The 23,559-nt window shown below is 46.8% G+C and overlaps 9 protein-coding genes across 9 annotated transcripts; 6 read left to right on the forward strand and 3 right to left on the reverse strand.

Annotated features, from left to right (window-relative positions):
- Positions 1–275: 275 nt before the first annotated feature.
- Positions 276–831, forward strand: N7473_010811 (uncharacterized protein; the record flags this gene model as incomplete). The annotated part of the gene is made up of 3 exons (XM_057156750.1): positions 276–383; positions 442–576; positions 640–831. The coding sequence occupies 3 exons, from the start codon at positions 276–278 to the stop codon at positions 829–831; spliced, it is 435 nt and encodes a 144-aa protein (XP_057005405.1).
- A 951-nt stretch (positions 832–1,782) lies between these two features.
- Positions 1,783–2,669, forward strand: N7473_010812 (uncharacterized protein; the record flags this gene model as incomplete). The annotated part of the gene is made up of 2 exons (XM_057156751.1): positions 1,783–1,918; positions 1,975–2,669. 2 exons carry the CDS (start codon positions 1,783–1,785, stop codon positions 2,667–2,669), a joined length of 831 nt encoding a protein of 276 aa, XP_057005406.1.
- Positions 2,670–3,566: 897 nt separating this feature from the next.
- Positions 3,567–5,564, reverse strand: N7473_010813 (putative MFS sugar transporter; the record flags this gene model as incomplete). The annotated part of the gene is made up of 8 exons (XM_057156752.1): positions 3,567–3,802; positions 3,856–3,954; positions 4,007–4,107; positions 4,158–4,356; positions 4,407–4,494; positions 4,545–5,088; positions 5,151–5,425; positions 5,490–5,564. Coding segments are annotated over 8 exons (1,617 nt in total), but the record flags the coding sequence as incomplete, so codon positions are not given.
- A 779-nt stretch (positions 5,565–6,343) lies between these two features.
- N7473_010814 (uncharacterized protein) lies at positions 6,344–7,586 on the forward strand (the record flags this gene model as incomplete). Its single annotated transcript, XM_057156753.1, has 5 exons — positions 6,344–6,632; positions 6,705–6,860; positions 6,919–7,241; positions 7,318–7,387; positions 7,453–7,586. 5 exons carry the CDS (start codon positions 6,344–6,346, stop codon positions 7,584–7,586), a joined length of 972 nt encoding a protein of 323 aa, XP_057005408.1.
- Positions 7,587–9,022: 1,436 nt separating this feature from the next.
- On the forward strand, positions 9,023–10,381 carry N7473_010815 (putative integral membrane protein; the record flags this gene model as incomplete). The annotated part of the gene is made up of 5 exons (XM_057156754.1): positions 9,023–9,197; positions 9,250–9,306; positions 9,359–9,426; positions 9,481–9,953; positions 10,030–10,381. 5 exons carry the CDS (start codon positions 9,023–9,025, stop codon positions 10,379–10,381), a joined length of 1,125 nt encoding a protein of 374 aa, XP_057005409.1.
- Positions 10,382–14,013: 3,632 nt separating this feature from the next.
- Positions 14,014–15,052, reverse strand: N7473_010816 (aromatic alcohol reductase; the record flags this gene model as incomplete). Its single annotated transcript, XM_057156755.1, has 3 exons — positions 14,014–14,490; positions 14,545–14,958; positions 15,017–15,052. The coding sequence occupies 3 exons, from the start codon at positions 15,050–15,052 to the stop codon at positions 14,014–14,016; spliced, it is 927 nt and encodes a 308-aa protein (XP_057005410.1).
- A 751-nt stretch (positions 15,053–15,803) lies between these two features.
- Positions 15,804–16,574, forward strand: N7473_010817 (uncharacterized protein; the record flags this gene model as incomplete). The annotated part of the gene is made up of 1 exon (XM_057156756.1): positions 15,804–16,574. The coding sequence occupies one exon, from the start codon at positions 15,804–15,806 to the stop codon at positions 16,572–16,574; it is 771 nt and encodes a 256-aa protein (XP_057005411.1).
- Positions 16,575–17,675: 1,101 nt separating this feature from the next.
- Positions 17,676–20,584, reverse strand: N7473_010818 (Zn(II)2Cys6 transcription factor; the record flags this gene model as incomplete). Its single annotated transcript, XM_057156757.1, has 5 exons — positions 17,676–17,819; positions 17,883–19,295; positions 19,382–19,894; positions 19,953–20,348; positions 20,405–20,584. The coding sequence occupies 5 exons, from the start codon at positions 20,582–20,584 to the stop codon at positions 17,715–17,717; spliced, it is 2,607 nt and encodes an 868-aa protein (XP_057005412.1). The 3' UTR covers positions 17,676–17,714.
- Positions 20,585–21,540: 956 nt separating this feature from the next.
- N7473_010819 (Zn(II)2Cys6 transcription factor) lies at positions 21,541–23,375 on the forward strand (the record flags this gene model as incomplete). The annotated part of the gene is made up of 4 exons (XM_057156758.1): positions 21,541–21,665; positions 21,722–22,513; positions 22,567–22,773; positions 22,829–23,375. The coding sequence occupies 4 exons, from the start codon at positions 21,541–21,543 to the stop codon at positions 23,373–23,375; spliced, it is 1,671 nt and encodes a 556-aa protein (XP_057005413.1).
- Positions 23,376–23,559: the final 184 nt, after the last annotated feature.

Below are 23,559 nucleotides of genomic sequence, written 5' to 3' on the forward strand. Positions count from 1 at the left end.
GTGGCGGGATCTGGATAGTGCTGACTCGGGTCGCCTTACGGCCGTAGGTACAGCCGTAGCGCGACAACACTATTTACTAGCGGGGGCTTACTACATACTCTTAGTTCCACCAAATATACGGCCGAAAGAACCTTCTATTATTATTAACTAGACCTTAGTTTGAAACTTAAAATAAAAATGCACTTCGGGGAGGTCGCATAAATATACAGCTGACAGCCGGAAGGACAACATCTCTTTGCAGACTATCCCATCAACTCAAACCAACCAACTCCACAATGTCTAACCGCGATTACTACGGTGATTACACTCCCGAGAACTTGTCTTCGCAGGACAAGCCCCAGCAAATGAGTTCTATGCAGAACTCAGAGTTTGTTCCCGGACAGGTAATATCATCCTCATCCTGTGCTAGTATTCAACAGTTAATCATCCAAGATATCCCAGGCCCACGAACAACAAATGGGCGAACAGAATTCTTTCAATCAACAAAATCAATGGAAAGACTTTGACCCGTCTACTACCAACGGACCACCCGAAGGCGAAAGAGGTCTCGGTGCAACAGTCGTCGGTGGAGCAGGAGTAAGCACCATAATTTCTGGAATTGATCTCGCAGATACACAGCTAATCATTCTTTCCTAACAGGGTGCATTCGTCGGACATCAAGTCGGGAAGAAATCTGATCATGGAACTCTGGGTGCAGTTGGTGGTGCTTTGGCTGGTGCTGTTATGGCTAATATGGCATCGAAGGCTATCAAGGGGAGTCATCACGGGCATGGTTCTGCTCATGATCGTCGTCGGGAGAGACTTGAGAGACGGTTAGATCGATTGGGATGATTTGTAAAGCTTTGACAATATTATTGTACGTTTATTGGGGGTTTGTGGGATGTGGTAGCTTCTAAGTCATTTTTTTCATTATTAAATTGTTTCACATTTGTTTTCGTTGAGATATGTTGCCTCCTTCTTGTCCCGGGCTTCAGATAAATTTTTAATTACCCAACTCTATTCCATTACACGAGACAACTTCGTGCTTTGGCTGGAAGATCTTCAAGGCCGAGTCAACAACAAAACAGTCCAAAGGCCCGGAATAGAGCTAGGAAATACACAACAAAGATCACTTGAAAAAGCATCTATAGTGACAGTTTTTCAAAGACATGGGCTTGTCCGAGTACAGTTGCTTTCAAATTCACAACGTGTGCCCACAGATTCAGAATTAGGTGAACTCCAGAGTTATTAGTTGTACTCGAGGAAATGCTACTGCAAATCGCTTTGACGTACGAGATCGCAAAAGCAAAACCATCGGCAAAACTAGACGGTAGCTGTAGCATGGAAAAAGGCTTAGAATATCATTCATTCTTAGCAATGCCTACATTATGCTAGCGAACTATAGTAGTATGGATGTAGAGATGCGAATCGGGGTGGAGATTCATCATAACCGCCACACTCTCCCCATTTTCCTGAAATGGAAATAGACTACCTCTTGTTAGCCTCAAGACCCCTTCTTTAATGGTCGTATGTCCCAACACATGGAGTGATCGTCCAAATGCTTGGGCAGTAATGCTTGGTGGGCCGTGGCGCTTTACGGCCGTAACATGCTTCCTCAGCCGCCAATGGAGATGGGTGCGGCGATGGGGCCAAAAGCTTGGTTTTCTGCCGATATTTGACTCGAATCTGCAAAATAGGGATAGGAAGTAGATATATTAAGTCTTTTCCAGAAGCCTTCAACATCGAGTGCCAGAGAAATTTCAAAAGCAATCAAGAATAGAGATTCAATCTCAAAAGACAGTCATGATTGCCCACGAAGTTTTGGCTTGTCTCGAGCTAGCGATCTACGTTGGCCTTCTACTTCCCGCAACATTTTGCACAATCCATTATGTTTTCAAGGGACAATTTGGATGGCTTTATCTCCATGCCTTCGTGATCAGTATGCATTTTCTTCACCTACTGCCCGGACATGTTACAAAGACTGATCTTTTCTAGCAAAAATCGCGGGCCCGGCAATCTTCATCAGCATAACTGAGCATTCATCACCATCCTCCGGACTACAGATTGCGGCCCAGATCCTATACCAAATTGCTCTAGGCCCTCTTATGTCTGCAACACTATCTTTCGTCAACATATCCTCCAAACCCGACGAAGACAAATATGAGCACTCTTACTCTCCGCTTGCTCCACTCACGCAGGGGACATCGCTCATGATCCTTCGTCTTGTGCACCCCATCATCATCTGTGGCTTAGTCCTAGGCATTGTCAGCGGAATTGACCGTATGCCAGACAGCTCCACCGGAATCATCAATTCGGACAAGTATGATCGCGGTGCAACTTTTATGAAGGTTTCAGGCGCCTTATTCCTGGTTGCGTTTGCAGCTATCTGCTTTGGCGTGATCAAATTGTGGAAGAGCCGGAAAGCACTCGTGACCGTGTCTTATTACATCGTGCGCAGTATGGTTGTCGTTCTGCCCCTGCTCTTCCTGCGAATTTTGTACTCTGTGTTGAATTCGACGAATCTGGACACTACGGGCCATACAGGTCATACCACCAAATACAACATTATGAATGGCAGTTGGGTGATATATCTAATTTTGGGTCTAATTCCTCAGGCTACGATTATCACGGTTTATATTGGCAGCGGTGTCTTCGCGTGGATGAAAGTTCGCCGAGGAACTGGGGTTTGATATGAGTTGGATAGGTTGAAACCCGGCTCGAGCGAAACTACGAAGTTTCGAGGGTTCTTATTGGGAATATTGATTTAATAGATGATTTGGTGTATCTTTTTCGTGGGTTCTCTTGTGGTTGGGCATCTGATATAGTACATGTTTCTGGCATTTGATTTAATGAAAAGCAGGAGGTTGAAAACAAACTGTGATCCTCCGTGTAACTGCTCCTTAGATTCATGAATTTTATCGACTAGGGAAGGAAGTCATGAAGACACAACGTCTACTCCTCCTGACATTGCAGGCTTTGCAATATTCATCGAGTGGTGAGTTGTGATGCATTCCTGGGGTCTCATGTGGTTCATTTCCCCTTCCAAAGGGCAACGGAAGGACTCGCAGACAGACTCTAAATAGATAGCTCACTGTCATATCCTAGCTTTAGGCTTCCTGGTACACGGAGGATAGAAAAAGGAAACCCTTCCTGGTGCTGGCTCCCTTGTGAGTGTCTGTTTGGCCGCGGGCCGGTCCGTGATTGCATCAAATAATAACAACCTCCGATTGGTCAAATTATGCTCCCTGCGGCTTGCGGGGCATTAATAGTGGGACATGATTGGCCGGATCAGAGCAGTGTAGGTTACAGCGCTCTGTGGAGTTTGTTTCCATCTTCCAAGCTCCAGTACTCTACGGACTCTATCACGAGACGAGAGGTAAAGGTGCCAAGTAAATCTAAATATTCGCACCTTTGATATCCATTAAATAAAAGAAACAGTTTGTCTATATATCGTTTTTGCGTCAGAAGCTCACGCTCATATTCGTCGACCTGAATTGATGAGAATCAGCCAGAGACGTTCGAAGTTGCCATGAGAAATTCAAATTGCATGCAAAACTTCTGCTTGAGCATTATTAGATCACATACTGGTCCTTACTCTCGGCTTCAGGTACTGGAGCAGTCGCTGCCTCCTCTCCATGATGAGGAGATTTTGATGTTTTCGAGGATTCAAACATAGCACCACTGGAATGAGCAAGCTTCTCATCAAGCTTGGCCTTTTCTTCATCGGTAGTATCTGTCAGATGAACAGCAACTTCTTCGCCGAAGTTTTGGGCAATTTCTTCCAGGGTCAAACGTGCAGTCTCCGGGAAGAAGAAGTAGATGACTGGATTCAGAGTCAGTACATTCTTCATGGGGATTAATGTGCTGGAATCTTACCTGGAATGAAGACTACCGACCAGCAGATGATGACAAGATAATATTTCCACCCAGCGTTGTTGAAGCCCATAGGAGCGGTCTCGAGGAGAATAAGTGTTGCTGTCCTTGGTTAATACAGTCCGAAAGAGGCAAATTAACTGGAGAAACTCACAAGCAAACTGGCCGAACAACGAGAATCCCATGCCAATTGGACGGATCTCTGTTGGGAAAATCTCCGAGACGTAGAGATACATTGTTGTGTCACAAAACGTACTATCTTATGGTCAGTCTACATTCCCAGAGGATAGATAACATAAACTCACCCTTGGAAAGCCAAGTAAAGGTAGATGAACAAAATGCCAAAGGCATTTCCAACCCTGTTGGTGGTGCCGACATACTCAGAAGTCATAGCAGCGAGACACGATGTGGTAACGATAATACCGACAAAGCCAGTTATGTACATGCCTCGACGAGAGTTGACTCTGTCATGGAGCCAAGCACCCAGAGGATTATAGATCAGACCTGATACGGAGTTAGTAAGACCAATATAGTAGCCGATCTCTCAAACTTACCAGCCGTGGTCAACCAAATAGCGCTCAGCAGCAAAGGCATGCCGTCCTTCATCCCGAGGTTTGTGTACAACAGAACAGCATAATTGTTCTAAGGGCGCGTCAGTTTTGTCCCAGAAAGCTGGCAAATTCTCGACTTACAATGATGAGAGGGCCACCAAACTCTGCTCCCCACTGCGTAAGGAAACCAATAATCATGCGCTTCCGGTATGATTTCTTCCTAATGACAGCCAACCATGGACTTCCATACTCGGTCATCTTTTTAGCCTCAAGTCTAATCTGCTCCTTAGTCTGGAAAAACTCTTCCTTCGCGGCAAGGTTGTCAGGGTCCTCGGGAGACTCGCGGAGACGCTGAAGCACATGCTGAGCCTCGTCAAGCTTGCCCTTAGAAATCAACCAACGAGGCGAGCGAGGAAGCCAGGGCGAGCCAGCAAGAAGAACCAATGGCGGGAGACATTGAAGAGCCAGAGGGAATCGCCAGCCAAACGCGGGGATGTTCCCAGCATAAAAGCATGCAAATCCCACCCATCCTGCAAGCATGTATCCGAACACGAGGAATATCGCATGGTGCCCAACCAACCAGCCTCGGCGTAAAGGGCTGGACATCTCCGAAAGGTACATCGGGCAAACAGTAACTAGGATTCCGATTCCAAGACCACACAAGAACCGGCCGGCTTGGAACATACTATAGGTAATCAGTCAGTCAGAGGCGAGACACAATGTGTCTTTACGGATTTAACGACCTACTCTAGAGAGTTTGCACCGGCTTGGAGAGCTCCACCAAACATTGCGAAAAACGCGCCCAGTTGAATACAGACCTTCCGACCAAATTGGTCGCATGCCCACATAATGAACAAAGTGCCGACCGCTCCACCGCCACTGAAGACACCGTTGGCCGTCGAGATGGCGGGTGTCGTAATCGAAGCATAGCCAGGTTCATCCACAGTAGGCAAATTAAAGTAGGTATACCATCCTGGCTGGCCGATAGTGCTACCGATGATCGAAGCACAGTAGCCATACGTCTGGTCATGAACAGGGGTCAGATATTTCAATATTCAGATTTGAAGAGACATCTCGGAGACTCACCATAGAACCAATGGCTACAAAGACTGTCACCAGCCTATTGTAGGTACTGATCTGGGACCCGAACCTGTTATTCATGATGATCTGGTTCAACAAATCTTACGCTGAAGAGATCAACTTCCAAGTGGGTGAGAAAGAGCCTGAGGGGATTGCCCAGGATCAACGAGAGATGGCAGTCGCTGTACGTGAACACAGGTGAAAGGGAAAGGAATTAGCTCTTCTCGCGCTCAGATAGCAAGGAGTGCAAAGGATTCAATTCATTTACTCGCAGGTGGAGTACCGAGCTCCACTTAAGTGTTATGGACAAACGTTGGTGGTGAGGAGAAGTTAAGTAACTCCTTTGCCGATCATGACCAGGCCTGCAGCCAAGAATGTAATATTAATGTACGACGGGATACGAGCCGTTGTTGTCTATGCAAGGATAGAAATTTCTCATCGTCTTGCTTCTACTCTTTCTTCTCTATTGATGTCGATCTATGCATCTAAGAGGGAGATTTGCGAGGACTCGTGGATTGAACAGACCGTGGATCGTGCCAGGCCCGTGCTACTGGAGGGGTTCCTGTCCGTCATTCAGTGTGAATTGGTTTAATGCTAATGAAATTCTATAATTTATTTCTCTTCTTGCAGTCAGCATCAGTCGATGCATTCACAGCGACTCGGGGTTGGAAGGTCTGCCCGGAGCGGCTTCGGAAAGTCTCCACGCTCGAGCGGGATTTTTCAACTATCCGGCTGTACAAAAGTACGGAATACCTTTCGCTCAACGAGTCAATAGATGCTTTGAATTGCATCCTGCAATCAATCCCTTATTTTTACCCTTTTACCTTTCTTTATAGCGTCCAGCGATTGGATCAAAAACGATGACTCGATCTCTGTTTGATACTCCATTTGATGAGCTACCCAACCCCAAACAAGTTTGGATGGGAAAGCCTGGCAGCTATGAAGAAGGCCTAGGAAAATTAGCTATCCTTACCCCCGACGTCGTTGCAAAGGCCGCTGCTAGTGAGATCAAATGCGGTCGCCGAGTGACGATGAATTGGGAAATGACCAAGCTGGACTACCCTAATCTCAACCGGCAACCCTGCAATCACCAGATTGTGCCTTTATTGGGAGGAGTGGCATTTGATGATGTTTACAGTTTCAATCCCCGTAAGATAACAATTCGGTAGCTGGTCATATGATTTCGTTGCCAATAATTGACATTTTAAATGTGGTGCATAGAGCAAAGCAGTCAGTGGGATGGATTGAGGCATTTCAGCCAGACTGTACCTGGTCAAACCGACCGCGTCTTCTACGGAGGTACCACTGTCGAGGAGATAAATGACCGTGAGAACGATCGAATTGGTATTCAGCATTGGGCAAAGGAGGGAATTGCCGGTATGATCCCCCGAGTTTGCACAATCAGAGACCTCGAATACTGAGAATTCCCTGGTAGGCCGTGGAGTCCTGATCGACTATTCGACATGGGCCGAAAGGAAGGGAATCAAGTATAGCACGTTCTCAACACATCAGGTCCGCCTCCAGGATATTCTCCAAATCGCCAAGGAGAACAACATCACTTTCCAGAAGGGTGATATCCTCTTCGTCCGAATCGGAGTTACGAAGGAATGGGACACTATCATGACGGACGCTGAAAAGAGAAAATATTCTGACAATCCCCAACCCGAGCACGCAGGAGTCGAGGCTACTAAGGATGTGCTCCGATGGCTTTGGAATAGTGGCTTTGCGGCAATTGCCAGTGATGCGATCAGCTGGGAGGTAAGGTTTGATTCTTTCTATGGACTTCACAAAGTTTGTGGTAACTTCACCGGGAGTCCCAGCTAAAACGCCACAGGTCTATCCACCTCAATCCACCGACGTATTTTTGCACGAGTATGTCCTTGCTGGCTGGGGTTGCCCGATCGGTCAGTTAAGCGAGCATGAATTCTTTCTTATCAGAGTTTTTCCAGCTAACGTGGAGTCCTATCAGGGGAACTCTTTGATCTAGAAGCTCTAGCCCAAACCTGCCAGGAGCTTGGGCGTTGGACCTTCTTCGTAACTTCAGTGCCGTTGAATATGCCTGGAGGTGTTTCTTCTCCTCCCAATTGCTTGGCGATCTTCTAAAGGACCCCGTAAAGTTAGTCTGTCAGATTGACTAGCAATTGATAGCTTTCAATAGTATCAAACTTTTTAGTCCTCATACTCTACAATAGCCGAAGCTTTTCAAAATTGTATCGGGACTATGTACTCCGTACAGATAATCGATCGACAACGGGTGGCGCCGTAATGAATTGTCTCAAGACGATCCAGGCCCCGCAGGATCCTAGGATGAGGAGCGAAGGATGAACTAGCCCTGCGTCCTTCAGCAAAATTCGGGAAGTCTCCGCTGTCTATGTAGGGGTCGCAATTGTGGAATCGCAAGAAACATGCCTAGGCGATACTGGATGACGGACCACTTATACCCCCAGCGGCTAACATGGAATTATCCTATCGTTTCATACTTAATCGAAATGTCAGTTTCATACGAGACAGACTCAAGATATGCAGTATGTGGACTGCTCGTATTTGATTTTTGTCTTCATTTACCGAACTATCTCCTTACCCCCACCCATTCCCTCCCGCATATCCGCGAGAATACTCCTTCCGGACAAATTTAACTCTGACTATTGAGTGGTTTGGAACGCTATGGGCAGTGAAAGAAGCTTTCAGCGCATCGAATGGTACGATGACTACGGAGAGGTTGATACCCACAACCCGCTTCTTCCCGCGGCAGTGGAGTGCTCTACCGAACCCTGGTCTGTCCATTTGGGGGCCAACCCACTGGTGCTCCTGCAGGAATATTATTAGGACAAGATTCGAGACTATCGACGACGGAAGTAATAATGAGAGTCTTGCCTAATATAGTGAAGACCGTTCAGCTAACGAACTACGTTGCCCAACCTATATTATTGGCTTAGAGTCGGAGTTCCTATAAAATTGCAATTTGCAAGCATCTTGGCCAGTTAGCCCTCGCGAAACCATTGAGGTTTGACATAAATGGTCATGTGTTGTTAATTCACTCTGTGATTATGCCTCATGCGCTTAATTATTGTGTAATTATCTGAAATTGAAAAGTTAAACGCATGTATATTGCGAGAACCACAGCGTGGGTAACTTCCGGAATCGTTGGACAAGCGAATTACGTACGAGAAGCACCATGCATCAAAAGTACATTGCCCAAGAAATTCTCCTCAAGCTCTGCACGGGGCTCCTAAAGATAATTCTTGGTCACCGAAGGTGTTAGTTCTTCCCACGTTCTTGGAACGTTCTTGGAGAGAATATCCGAAGTTTCTCATCCGCTAAACCTTGTCAAATCTCGGCAAAGAGAAGGCTGATCCTTGAGCAGGGATCTGTTAAGGTTAAGGTCAATTTTGTGACATTCCTTCAGTGACTCTCCAATGATGTTTTCCGTGACGGATTTATCTGAAGAATAGTGCTCAATAAGACTGAATCCCTCTATTGCAGTTTCTGGCCTGACATTCTCTTGCGAATTTTGATCGTCTACACGAAGCTATGCCAATATGCCGTTGCCCTCGGGTTTAGAACTACGTGACGCTAGGGATGCATCAATTGACCGCAGTGTGCAGACTTGGAACTATGTGTGTCAGTCATTATGCATCATTGGCATGACCCTTTTCTTTGGCCTTCGAGTCTATACACGTTGTTTCATTCTCAGTGGGTTCGGAAAGGAGGATTGTGAGTATGTCATATCCGGTCTGCAAGGACAGTTTCATTGACTCTACTACAGGGGTATGCTCAGCAGCATGGTTCTTTGGTGTCTGCTATTCTATCATCGCGCTCATCAGTAAGTGGCCTGCACGAGTCAAAACAGATGTTGGCTGACAGCCCTACTACAGTGGGACATTATGGAGGAGGTTTACATTATTCTGATGTTCCGCCCGAAGATCGAATTGCATTCCAGAAGGTATTTTCCCCCTTGCCCTTCCAATCAGCATGAACGATATCCTAACAGACTTAGACCGTCTATGTCACAATGGTCATGTACGGACCAACCGCCTATTTAACCAAAGTTCTGCTCCTGTGGATCATGGCTCGTGTATTCAGCCCCTTCCGCCAATCTGTCCTCTTCATCTACGGCTTCATGACCCTCATGTTGGCGTACTATATTCCGGCCGTCATTGTCAAGATCCGAATTTGCAACCCGATTTCTCTATTTTGGGACACCAATGTTAAGGGAACATGTCTGGACGAGACATCTATCATCCTTGCTGATGCAGTGGTCAGCTGCATCAGCGACCTCATCATTCTTATTCTTCCCCTGCCGTTGACTATGACATTGCAGATGTCGAAGAAGAAGAAGACGAGAGTCATAGCTATTTTGGGTGCTGGTGGCCTGGCTGTCGCAGCCAGTATTATTCGCTTGATACTTATTGTATTAACTGGACAATCCAAGGATGCCACTCTGGCCTTCATGAGAATCAATATGCTTGGGTATGCTCTCTTCAGAAGCCTTATAACTTTATCCAGCCAGAAATGCAATTATGCTGACTATACCCTTTTTCGATAGAAATGCCGAAATCGCGATAGGAGTGATTTGCACCTGTCTTCCCGCTCTCTCGGCCCTTCTCAAGCGTGTCCTCCGCGAATACTCCACCGACAAACAAACCTACGAGTCCGAATACAAGCTGAGTTCGATGAGAAATCAGTCCAAGGCGGAGCGCAGCAGAAAGCAGACGACCGTACGGGAAGCTGAATCAGATGAGGATATGCTGGTCTCCAATGCACAGAGCAACCCGACGCAAACTACAATTTACGGCGACGCGGAGGAACGAGGAGTCTCACATGGTTCTAACCTTGGGGGCATTGGAATTACCAGAACCGTCGATGTCTCTACTTCCGTTGAGTCGCGACCTCAATAGAGCTTAGGCTCTTTCTTAAGGTCCTATTCGCTTGTAAGACTTATTTTCCGAAAAATAAAAATAAAAATTTCTCAGAAAGTACATTTAGGAAAACATACAACCGATAAACCTGTTTTAGACATTTTTATTTCAATTCTTCATTATCTACCGTTGAATATAGCGTCCATACGATTCCTTGGATAGAGTGACTGTGTCTCCTGCTGTTACGAAGAGGATATACCGTGCGATCAGACTGGCTTCTACGGCGCCAGCTCCGCTGTCAGTGTTCGTCTATTCCTCCTCCTCTTGCCGCTAGCTCTCTCGTGTCGATTATGAAATGAGCTTTCATACTGATGCTCGCATCGTACAATTGGCCGAGGTCGCAGCCCAAGAATGCGAGTTTAGGGCAGGCGAGATATCTCCGGTGGCGCACAATAGACAACCTGCGGCCACAGCCCGCTCTGTAGCATGTAGTACAATCTAGGATGTACCTTGACTGCTAAAACCTTGGTCCACCCGACTTCGTCCTCTGGCAAATACTCATCCTCCTTAGGAGCTTCGCGTAGGTCGAACCATTGCATATCAAGCACAGTGACATGGGCTGTTGAATCATCGGTGTGAGAAGCCCTCCATTCAGTCGGTCCTGGGGCCTCTAGGATTGAATCTAAGGACTCTTTATCCACGATAATAGGAAATCCGTGTTTGATTATAGCAGCATTATATCCTCCATAAAGAGACCTCATAAGCTTTCGGTGGCGTCTATATACCTACACTGGTTTTTTCCCCTAGGTATCTCAATATAGAAATTTCGTCTTAAGGTATTAGAATCCATACCGCCAGATCTCCTCTTTCGAACAGCCATTAAGCGAAGGGTCAGATTGAATATTTCGCTCTAGTTTGTTTAAGAGAATTTTTCCACCGCCGTCCCGATTATACGATAGGGGCTTAAGTAGAATCGTTTCTGCGAATTCTTTCATTCGCTTCAGAAAATTCTCCCACCATGTATCATCGTGGTAATAACAGGTGCGGTAGAAAAAAAACCCCACGTCTCTTCGCGGTCACGTGTCATATCCCGAAGGACACAAGTGGCTTCAGACTCATTCATAGCCCTAGCCCTAGCCATTTTGGCCAAGTAGCGAGAGCTCTAGGTCAAAGGTCAAGCTGGGCGACAAGTCAAGGAATAGGAATAGGAATAATGAAGTCAGTTTTGGCGGAGTGGAAGGAACACTGTAAGGATATACTCTATAAGTCAGGATAGAGGCCTGTCAATCAGGTAGGAGGAATGGAGCCAAGTCAATAGTGTAGAAAGGTCAAAGACTGTTTCTTAAGGATCGTAAAACCTCTTTAACATGGGTCAATTTATATACAGTCTCATCGCTCAAACAGGAAGGAGATGTATCCTTGGTAGGGAAATGGGAGCGGGGTGAAACACGAGGCTTGTGTAACCTCTGTCAAGGGTGTTCCCTGCAGGAGTTCGTACACGTACTGATGACGAAAGCCCAGCGAACCTCCACAGAAAGCCTGCCGGCTTATCAGACCCGGGAAGCCTGAGGCACCAACACTTGGGAATAGCCTCATGCCAGGGTATATCATAACACTTAGTCTTGTAAATCTTTGAGCCTCTGTAGCTTTTCTATAGTAGCTTAAGTAGCTGCGAGGTTAGTATTAAGATTAGTAACAGTCAAAACCGGGTCGGTCGCAATTAGGATTTCCTCCGTGATACGGGGAGGGTTTGGTGCCTCTTCAGTAGAGGGGGTAGAACGGGTCCTTGGTACTATTTCTCCAAGGTGATCGAAGAAGAAGCAACAGAAATTGTAAGGATATACTCTATAAGTCAGGATAGAGGCCTGTCAATCAGGTAGGGGAAAGGAACCAAGTTAATTGTTCAGAAAGGTCAAAGACTGTTTCTTGAGGATCGTAAAACCTCTTCAACATAGGTCAATTTTCTTAATGTGAAGCAGTAACAGGAAACTTGGATGTTATTGAAGCTATGAGGAATCTAAGTTTGGATGAGCCCTGGGGCTCCTAAAGTAGTGTGGGGCCGGGGCTCCACCCTAATCTACGAAGAAATTTATATACAGTCTCATCGCTCAAACAGGAAGGAGATGTATCCTTAGTAGAAGGATAGGAGCGGGGTCTTGTGTAACCTCTGTCAAGGGTGTTCCCTGCAGGAGTTCGTACCCGTACTGATGACGAAGCCCCAGCGAACCTCTACAGAAAGCCTGCCGGCTTATCAGGTCCGGGAAGCCTGAGGCACCAACACTTGGGAATAACCTCATGTCGGGTATATCGTAACAATAGTAGACTTTTTTCACTAACAAAGTAGCTATAACAAAAAGATACAAGGTGCCCTAGAAGGTATATTAAACGATATCTAGGACTTGCAAAATACTGTAGCTAGTTTAAAACAAACTAGTCCGGTAGAGCGAAAAGTAGGCTGTCCTAGACGAAATATACAGTTAGGAGAAAAAGAGTAAGATTTTATTACAGAATAAATTCTAGCAGCTCCTTGTTAAATATCTGTGTCGTTAATATATAAATAATTCTTTTTCAAATTCGGAATTTTAAGCGCTCGACTAGATAGCGTATACACCTTAATATAGCGCTATAAAAATGATATAATCGAGACTAGCTGACTACCGGTATATGATTAAGAGACTAGTTTACCTTACTAGTTGCCGGAAACTAATTAATTCATGATAATAAGGGCCGAAATCGCTAAACTGTCTACTAGAATAGACCATTTATATTAAATCCACCTTGTTCAGCTGAACTAACCACTCGAACGGGGTTCTAAAGTCGACCCTAGTTGAATTTCAACTAATCTTGGTAGTCTGATAGATTGATTTGATTGATGTAACATTAGCTCCCCAAGAGATGCAAAAGTAAGAAGGCCTGGTAGATCTAAGTGGACAATATTGATGAATTAGATAATTGAGGCTCCGCGGTATTAAAACTACTAGATTTTGAAACTCGATCCGATAACTCAAGGAATTTAAGCAGCTCTTAACGCATTCGATACACACAAATATAATTAACGTAATTCCCGGTCACCCTGGCCCTTTACCCTAGATGTCAACCTGCCTCGGCGTCGGTCACGACGACCACCACGTCCCACCCTGCCTGACTTAAGACTTTTGCCTATACGGCCAGCCGCAATGCGTCGACTGATGACCTTAAAAGCGATGCCAGTCCCAAGCTCAATGTCCGGCTCTTCGACAGCCATGCCCTCCTGAATGGGGAGATCGCCGGTACCCCCATACTCCGCAGTGAGCAGCCACGTACAATCGGTATTGGTGAGCCGCCTGATTGGAATTATGCTGATACCATTCTCATAATCGCAGCAGTCACGAGGTCCAAAGCCAATGCCCCAGTACTGTTAGACCTCTGCGTCTATCCTACACATGACAGTGTAGACTTTCAAGACTACTTTTCGTTCGGAGATCTCTAGGTGAGTGAGAGTATGATCGTATTGAACTTATCATGTTGTTGCTTGAGATGGGAATTTGCCATGGAGATAAAGCGTCTCAGCCCACAGGGCGTCATTTTTGACACTCTCTGTAGCGTATGAGTAATGACGTGACTAGAACTATTATGCCTTAAGAACATACTCTCGAAGCCACAACCCCTGATATTCTCCATGATGAAGTAACCTAGATAACATCCTTCTTCTTCAAAACGTCTTCAATAATGGAGTCCAGACTCTCCTCCTTGGAAATCTTCAAACCCAGAGTCCGATTCCATTTTTCTGCGCGCTCTTTGAAGTCCAGGAATCCCCACGGGCCATACCCAAGAGCAGTTACAATCTCCGGGTACCCGCGTTCATAATCTCCCTGCTTCAAATGTTCCTGCCCTCGCTCAGCAAGGTCTTTCGTATTAGCCCTGGTTACCTTGAATTTCCTCCCAGATATCCTCTCCAAGGTAGCCAAAAGTTTGTTCTGCGTGGTCGTGAAGGACCGTACGTAGACATAAGTATTCTTCGTTTCTTCTGGGTATTGCAGTGTTGAGACAATTGATTGAATAACATGACTCAAAGTGCTCACGTCAAACGTTTGATCGCCGGTATCAAAGATCGTTACTTTCTTGGCCCTTATGTCCCAGCCCATAGCGGCATTTTCGTGTTCAAGGAGCTTCAGAAAATGGTCAGCCACTTACCACCCACAACAATCTATTAATGCACGCACCCAATTGACAAAGGCTCCAGTACAAATCGCAGTCCAGGTCAACCCTTCTGCTTCCTTGCTTTGAAGATACTCCACGATCCGCCTTTTCTCCTTTGGAAATGGTGCGAAGCTCACGTTGTCCGTGTGAGAAGTATCGCCTCCATATTCACTAGGGATGAACCGCTTAACATTCGCGACTGCAGCGGCGTCTATAGCAGTTTGCTGAAGGTGGGCGCTGAAAGTCCCCATAGTCGAGATCACCGCGTCTTGGCCTTTAAACGCAGCAACAAGGGCATTGAAATCAGTGTAATCAGCTTTCTGCACCGTTACATTGCCTACAAATGTAGCATTTGTCGAAGGTCGGACCAAGGCGGAGACGGTAAATCCTGCGTCGAGCAACGCAGGAATTAGAATGGTGCCAACATTACCACCGGCCTGAGTACATAATACAGTTGTCAGCATGTGTCGATCACCCGTAGGCCGGTCCGCGTACCCCAATAACAATAACATTCTTCACCTCGCTAGCCATGTTGATGGAACGGCTTAATGGACCCTTGTGTTGAATACAAACGCGGTATTATAAGGAGGAGGAAAAAGAGAAATGGTTTATCCAACAAGAGCAGATAAGGCGCGGCAGCTGAATATATACCCTCGCAACCTCTGCCATTATATTCATTACAAATCAACTAGTATTAAGTCATTCAGTAAGCATTGCTTGACCCATAGCAGATACGAGAACGTTGAGTGGAGGTTAAACCTCATCTGGCGATGGGTCGAGGGAATCGCTATGATTTTCGATAGGTTGGTGTCTTGAGGTTTGGTCTGTCGGAGGAATCTTGGGTGACAACAAACCAAGTTGCGGAGACTAAGCCTAAAATGTCTAGACTCTGCAACATCTGGTTCGGGGGAGACGAATGGGAAGGGAGAATCCTGACACTAACTAGTTATGCCGCCGCACGTGAGTGTGATTAGTCATTTTTCTTGCCACGGTCTGGCATCCAGATCCTGGCCTCGGGCTCGTATTCCAGCTGAAGCAATTCTAGTCCTCCCGGAGTGTTAAGGCTGCGGTGGCATTAATGATGTCGAATTCAGTCAGCTTGCGCAGGTCATGCAAAGCTTGCGTCAAGGGTAAGCGGCGTTGCGATCTCTCCTTACCCAGTTGCAGTCGATGTGCAGACAGAAGAATTGTCTGCGAGTATACCAATATCCCGCTGCCTGCAGGTGCAGAGTCCGAAACCAGTCACCGACATAAGCAAGTCAAGAAATATGGCCATATAAGCATGGCTCACATTCATCCGTTCCTTCATGCGGAGATCCTCAAAACTCATGACCGGGCCACTGTGCGATTTCTCATAGACCGCATGAGGGGATTCCCGGTCGCGTTCGCTCAGTATAAAATGACTCTATTCATGCACCCTTATCTCTATGACCCATCCCTAGAGGATATCCATACTATCTGCAGTCTCTACCAGGGCCCTGAACCTTCCCCGAATAAGCTTCTTGTTGCCTCTCTGAGGCAGAAGTCCGCAGAGATTTATCGACAGACGAGACAGTTAACGAGCTTTGAGAAGCTCCTCGCCTACGTTCAGACCTTGGTCCTCATACAATGCATGCTAGTCTTCGACCGTGATGAAGAGAATGCCGAATCCACCAACAGCCTACTTGCCGGACTAGCGCGACGGCTCTGGGCACAGGCGCCGAACCAGCTTCCTCATGAGATGAGTCCTAGAAGAGCATGGCTATTTGCGGAAAGTGTCCGGCGAACCATCATTGTCTCCTATGTACTGTGCAGTGTGTATTCACTGCAGAAACAAAACTATTCAGTTCGAACTCCTTTTGTGGAAGCATTACCCTTCGATGACCGCACGTTCTTATGGGATGCGCCTTCGGAACAGACCTGGCAGGAAGGCACATCACGAAGGCCAATTTCAATGGTGTCTCTACGTGAATACTCGGACATGCTCGCGTCGAGTGGGGCTGATGAGGTCACGGAATTTGGAAGCCTCGTATTAGCGGCCTGTAAGGGAATGCTTCCGTCGCCCCTAGTGTGAGTTCATCACGGTAGTTGAAATAAAAGTTCATACCTGGTTTGCTGAAGAACTTTAGTGAAGAATGAACAAGCTCTCACCAAAAAACACTTTGCACCTGATTTCTCCATTCATCCCATCACTGAGTTGCCTTCAAACCAGCCTAGTCCATGGAGCCATCTTGAACCATACCCTGGCAGCGAATCACGCACTCCGCACCTAAAACACATTACGACTCTGGTCCAACTTTATCGTAAGCAGACAGAAAGCGAGGTTGGTGACGAAGGTGTGGATGACTCCCGTGCCTAGGCCAAGCTAGTTTGCAGCGACGACTCTGGGAGTGAAAATGCTACCTACTATATCCGTAATTTCTTTTTATACCGATCCGATTTCCTAAGCGAAACTAAGGTAGTGCCGCTAGCTAATTATTAATATAAGTCTAAGATCTATTTAAAGATTTACGCCTAGTATACCTTAAGAGAGACGTGTAATTCAAACACTAATATAATTATACGGCGTAAATTAACAAAAGTAACGGACCGTGACTATCTCTCCTTAAATTGAACTGCTTCGGCCTAGGCGTTATTCTGAAAAAGTATCGATATAATCTATAAAGAGCACTGCTAAATAGTAAAACAGTAGCCTAAATAAGAGAGTTTGATTGTAAGAATAATACTATATTATAGCGTTTCGGATGTTCTGTAGTAGTTAGAAGATAGGCTATAAGTCGCTGCGTAAATACACCCGTCGCAGATTGAGTACGGAAACTAAAGTAAGAACGAATAATAATAATAACTCTCCTAAATCTTAAACATATCGTTCTCTCTATAAAAACGTAATATGAATCAGTTATCTATATACTGTATACTGCTGTCGTAGACGATTAATTTAGCTTCTTCTGGTATAATATTTACTATACTCAGCAGGGATCACTGACTAGGTCGGCAGCCCTAGGTAGGTGGGCGCTGGGCCCAGTGCCGGGGCGACTAATTGACTAGCTTCGGCTCTTCTCAAAAAGGAAAGGAGTTTGGCGACGCAATCTCCACATACAGTGCGATCTTAATTTTAGAGCTTGGGCGCTTGAGCCTTGGTCGTCGGGGCAGCAATCGAAAAAAAGTCTAGATTCGCGTTCTTGTACATGTAACACTGGCAGACATTGCCAAATCAAAATCCAGGGTTATAAGAGCCATATGACTGCCACATATAATCATCAGAAACATCCAAGTTACCATCATTAACCTGTGGGGGAAAGATAGTATCCCAAAGGTTCTATCCATACGTTAGTAAAGGCATTTCGTAAAATAACAGGGTTAGAAAGTGTTTGCTGCTCACCCAGTCAATTTCAAGCATTTGCGGATCAATGTCTGCATTTCCACTGCGCATTTCAACGATCTGCGTGGCTGAATAACTTTCAGTCGTGGCACTTGCAGCATAGCTTTGAGGGTTTGTCGGCTGTAGCCGGGTATAATTATCGCCGTCGAGGTCCGATTCCCCATACTGGATCCAAGGGGAGAAGCTATCCGAAGAAGAGGCCCACACGCTAGCCGTATTGTCTAGAACAGACGGGACTTCTGTGGGAATGATTTCACCTTCTATTGTCAATGTCGGGGGCAGATGGGCCATCCCAGCGTGCATACCCATTGTGGAAACACCAACCCTGACTGGAGCGTTCTGGGAGTGGCTTTGGGGTTCGAGTTCAGGCTCAGGTTCAGGTTCCCCGTGCGCAAAGTTGAGAGGCATGCGCGGATCTGAGCTGTCGCCATCTTTCTGAGGCGTGAGGACTATCATCGAGTCTTTGAATTGCACCGGATCCTTTAATCCCTTGGCTTTCCGGTACTCCCGCATCCGTACGCAGACCATGGTCAGCAAGTACCTAGCCTTGATATCTCGATGGGCAACGATATCTTGAAGCGTTGGATTATTCGTTTGCAATGGCGGGACATTACTCAACGCCTCGGCGAAAATGAAATCGAAACATCGCCAAAGCCGATTTGCCTCTCGTCGCATCGGGTAGGTGAAAACTTCAACTAGCAAGAGGAAGGCAGTGTGATACTGGTGGTAGGCGCCAAAATACCAAGCCCATTGCTGGAGGTCCTCGGCTGATTCAAGTTCCACAGCGGCTTCGAGCGCATCCGTGCCTTTCGTTAAGACAATTTGACGCAGCCTATCTGGGATTCTGTAGGTTACCGAGTTGAGGTGCCTGTGTAGAATTATTAGGTAAAGAAGGCTGGTAAAAAGCTTCATCACCAGATGAGCCATTCTTTGTGTCGGGCCTGGCGTTGCTGTATAAAGGTACGGCCCGTACTTCGCATCCATAGACTGTCGAAACTCTTCAATTTTGGAAACGGCTTTGGTCAGACTGAGCTTTTTCTGATCGACGCGGTTTCGCAAGAGCAGACATTCTCGTTGCATTTCTTGACATTCAAATCGGATGGAAGAAAATATCAGATCGTTCCAGGTTGGTGGGGAATTTGGAGACTGGGGTGACTTTGGCGAGGTAACATCGATTGGGAGTTGTGTTGTGTATCCATCGTAGGAAATGTAAGGTCGAGGTCCCTGGACTTCACTTGTCTTGAGATCTAGGTAACAAATTTGATACCAAACGAGGCGGCGGACATGGCATTCAATCGGTGAAAAGCCATATTCGGTGGGATCACAGTGAAGTCCCATACATTCTGCGATTCGGATCGCTATGCTGGTCAAGACTGTGTGGGCCCGAGAGATCTCATCTACACACATTGACAGCTGGACAGCAAATTTTGTGTCAGCATAAATCAACTTCCAAAGATCGCTTCGAGTGACGATTTTCGGGCAAATTTGAGTCCACATACCAGATAGGCCACAAATGCCTGCAGTGTCTCGAATTTGGTGGTCTTGAGTAACTGAGCCTTTGCGAGTGATGTTTCCACTCCGGACTTCAGCTGGTTCTTCAGGTCCACTCGGGAAACTCGACAAGATTCTAAGATTTCTTCCTCGGACATGCTGACCACAGCTGAAAATAGAACAGCGCAGACTAGCGCTGAAAGTGAAGGTGCGACTTGATACTCATTCTCAATGGCTTCCCACAGTGTTTCGTATCGCTGTGCAAACGAAGGTCTGTGAAGTACTCGTGCCACGGGATGAACAGCGTCCCAGTACCTTTGGAGCAATTTGTCTGCAATATTGCGTGGAGGAATAAACTTTAGTAGTGAGTCTTGCGCAGGAGATTGGTCAAAGACAAAGTCGAGCGATGGGGCCGTAAAGGATGGTCCAGGCTTGAAGTGCTCGCTGGCTGGGATAGAAGGTAGAATTACGGGGACTGATGGAGAGCTTCGCTTCGAGATATGCTGAAGAGATGACATGATCTGGAATGATCAACATTAGCAATTGTCGATATTTTTTCAATCCTCGTTGCAATGATACCTCATCTGCGATTCTTGGCCGATAATGCCCTCCGATCCTCTCCCCCAGGCGCATCCGCCCGATTCTAAAGCCCAAATCTTCAATATCATCGTCCACCTCGTCTGCATACGCAGCGTCGTGAACTGCCAATGGTGTAGGCTCGAGAAAATCATCGTGTGATGAGCTTTCTGAGCCTTCGCTTTCCTCTCCTTGATTCAGTTGCCTTGAACGCTTGCGACATAGGCCCTTTTCCCCTGGTTGAAGAGTGCGCGTGCCGATAGTTTCGCGAAAGGAACTGTCGATCTCATCTTTTGCTTCTTTCATCTGCACCAGTTTCTGGCGAAACTGGACATCGGTCGTTGCACCACTGACATAGAGACATTCTTCACCCAAGTTTTGACAGCTCTTACACGGATTCTAGGAATTTTATTAGACAAGCTGATGCTGGGGAAATTATCAAGGGAAGTAAATACCCCTCGATCGCATTTCAGCTTTCTCCGACGACATTCAAGGCACGAGTGAATGATCCTATTGCGGCGTCGTGCCTTCTCGCGAGGCTTTGGGGCCCCGCTATCTGCTGAAGATGGTGCGCTGTCGGGAGATACCCTTGGTTGTGGTTGAGGACCGCCGGGTTGCGACGTGTTTGCCCTCATGATGGGTATTCACCAAGGTCTGCGAGACGACAGATGTAGCAGGAGTAGCCTTGCGACGGCAAGATGTGTACAGCAGAAAAAGCAAAATTGAGGGACCGGTAGGGCGTAATCAGGCTGAACCTGGGGCTGAGCTTAACGCTATCCTAGTCAAGCTAATGGTCGGTCGGCATCTATACAGCCCAATGAACGTGCCGCTGGGGGAGTTGTTCAGCCCCAATTGGTCTCGGTATGGGACCCTGTGGCTGAGCGTAAGCCTGGTAAGCCTGGTAAGGATTAACCCCCAGGGAGTCAGGGGCAATAACGCGTGTTTGTGTGCAGTGCTGTAATAGTACTCGGACATGGACTTGTGGGTTCGCAAATTCCAGCTGAGCTATGGTGGCTCAGTTCTTAACGCCTTGCTGACCTCATTTCGGCAGTTTACCGTAGGAAATTCCTCATCGGGCAAGGTGTCGCTGGAAGAGGTTAGCATATCTCGTGTGGGAGCCATACAAACTCTAAAGAACCATGGCTGACATACGCACTATCAAATGAGGTCAGCAAGATGTCTCATTTCGATGATTCTCAAGGGAGGTGTGTGATATGAATGTGTGTAAAAATCAAGCGCTTCTTGATACTTTCAATGTTATAGACTCTACCCATTCATCTTCCATGGACCGTTTCACAGAGATGAGAGATATTGGGATGTATTAGTGGAGTGACAGATACAAATAAAAGGACTGGAGCTCAATATATAGATCAAATTCCATGTTAATGAACGCTCTCCTTATTAGAATCTCCAATACAACTTCTTGCCAGGGCCCAGTACTACTACATACTCGACCAAACACAACGGCACGTATTAAAAGAATCAGCGTCCCAGTCACGTGACCAGACGCGCAAGTTTTCCCCGATCAGGAATAGTCAACCCCGATTTGCTATCAATCGCGGGGAAACCCTCCACGAATATTGCACACATCATGGCCTCCACGCTTCCTGCACAGAAAAAGGGACGGAGTCGGCGATCAGGCACACCCTGGACTCGTGGTGGATGCATCACCTGTAAATCCCGGCGTAAGGGTGGCTGTGATAGAGCAACCCCAAGGTAGGTGGCCCTGCCCATAAGCTTATCTTCCGAGGTGGAAAACTGACAAAATCAAGCTGTAATAATTGTCTGAAGCTTGGCCGAGTCTGCGAGGGATATGATGACCTTTGGGTGACACCGTTAGGACCTTCGGCTCTTGTTTTCAAGTCGGATAAGGGGCCGAAGAGAAGGCGACTTAATTCTTCGTCGCCGTCGCAACCGCCATCGCCATGTTCATCGCCATCCTCGAGTGATCTATGGCAGGATGCACAGTTATCACCGCAGCCGGTCACGCCTGGCTGGTCTGTGCCTTCTTCTCCGCAGTGTCGAGTTATTGATCTTGATGTGGAGGAATCCAGTCAAGAACAAGCTTCAGCTGAACTGGACTGTCTTTCTGTGATTCCAAAACCACAGGGTTTCTTGAGCCATTTATCTGGTCATGAGGCTCATTATTTGCAATACCATGAAGCCATGGCCTCTCAGCGTCTCGCGAACCTCGAAAGCGAGCACAATCCACTCCGCTCATTCCTCATTCCTCGCGCTATGTCTTCTCCACTATTGATGAAGGCGGTTTGTGCGATCTCGGCAATGCATTTGTCGAATCGTACGGATAGTCTTGATGCGAAGACTGCTGCGATTGATTTCTATGGTCGGACGCTAAGGGGCTTGCAGGCAGTCATGGCGCAGTCTGTAACAGAGGTCGTGCCGGATGATGCCATGCTGGCGGTGGGTATGTTGTGTAAATATGAAGTTGTGCGCGGCAGTGTGAAGCATTGGGTTGTTCATCTTACTGCGCTGCATCGGCTTATTGAATCCCGTGGTGGATTGGGCTCGATGGATTCAGAGGCAGCGCATTTCTTACGGGGGCTGTAAGTTTTTGGTATATGAGGCTGTCTGAGACTGGACTAATGAGTTATTCTAGATACGTATATGCCTACAGCATGGGACAAATCAGCAACCGGAAAAAGGTTCTCGGAAATCTCATCCTTGCTGATACTGACATGGAGACTCCGAGACTCAGTATATACCTTGGATTTACAGAAGACCTTCTCAAAATATGTGCTTGTGTTGCAGAGCTACCAGCACTTGCAGGCGATGATCTCTCACTACGCCTAGCGATTGCATCAATGTATGTCTATCTCATCCTCAACATTATAGTACAGGCCTATACTGACTTACCCCAGAAATGACTCCCTCCTTACCTGGACCCCCTCTTCAACCCGCCTAAACATCCCCCAAGATCTCACACAATCAACTCTCGTCCGCCTTAAGCTCGTCGCCGAATGTTTCCGCGATGCCGGCTTCATCTATCTACACTCTATCCTCGAACACATGAGCAGGGATATTTCACCTCCCTACCACACCACTTCTCAAACACCGAACTCCATTCCCAAATGGTCAACTCTAATCACCACACCTAAACACATCGCCATTGATCGCCTGCTCGCTCGCATCCAGTCCTTCCCACTAGATGACCACTGCGAGTACTCAGCACTCACATTCCCGCTCTTCATAGCGGGTGCTGAAAGCGACGTTTTCGAGCATAGGGAACTTGTGCTCCAGTCACTAAGTAAACTGCAAGAAAACTTTGGCATAGGGAATACGCTTCGTGCTAAGGATATTCTTCGTATCCTATGGGCCAGACAAGATGCCGCTGTCCAGGATCTATCTAGAAAAGCGCACTGGATGGACATTCTGGAGGAGTTGCAGTGGGAGTTGACACTTGCATAGCGCTCTCCTTTCCCCTACCTTTACGACTTTTACGAAGTGTATACTTATAGATTTTCTTGTATTATATTTGGTTCCAAAGGCAATAGATACCTCCTTCCATTCAAAACAGACTGACTATCAGCAACCTTGACCTTAATCCCTGGGGCATTTGAACACCGAGTAGCCCCTCAAAACGACATTAAAA

Source organism: Penicillium subrubescens (genome assembly GCF_028828155.1).
Source record: "Penicillium subrubescens strain IBT 31985 chromosome Unknown utg000007l_segment0_segment0, whole genome shotgun sequence".
Lineage (NCBI taxonomy): Eukaryota > Fungi > Ascomycota > Eurotiomycetes > Eurotiales > Aspergillaceae > Penicillium > Penicillium subrubescens.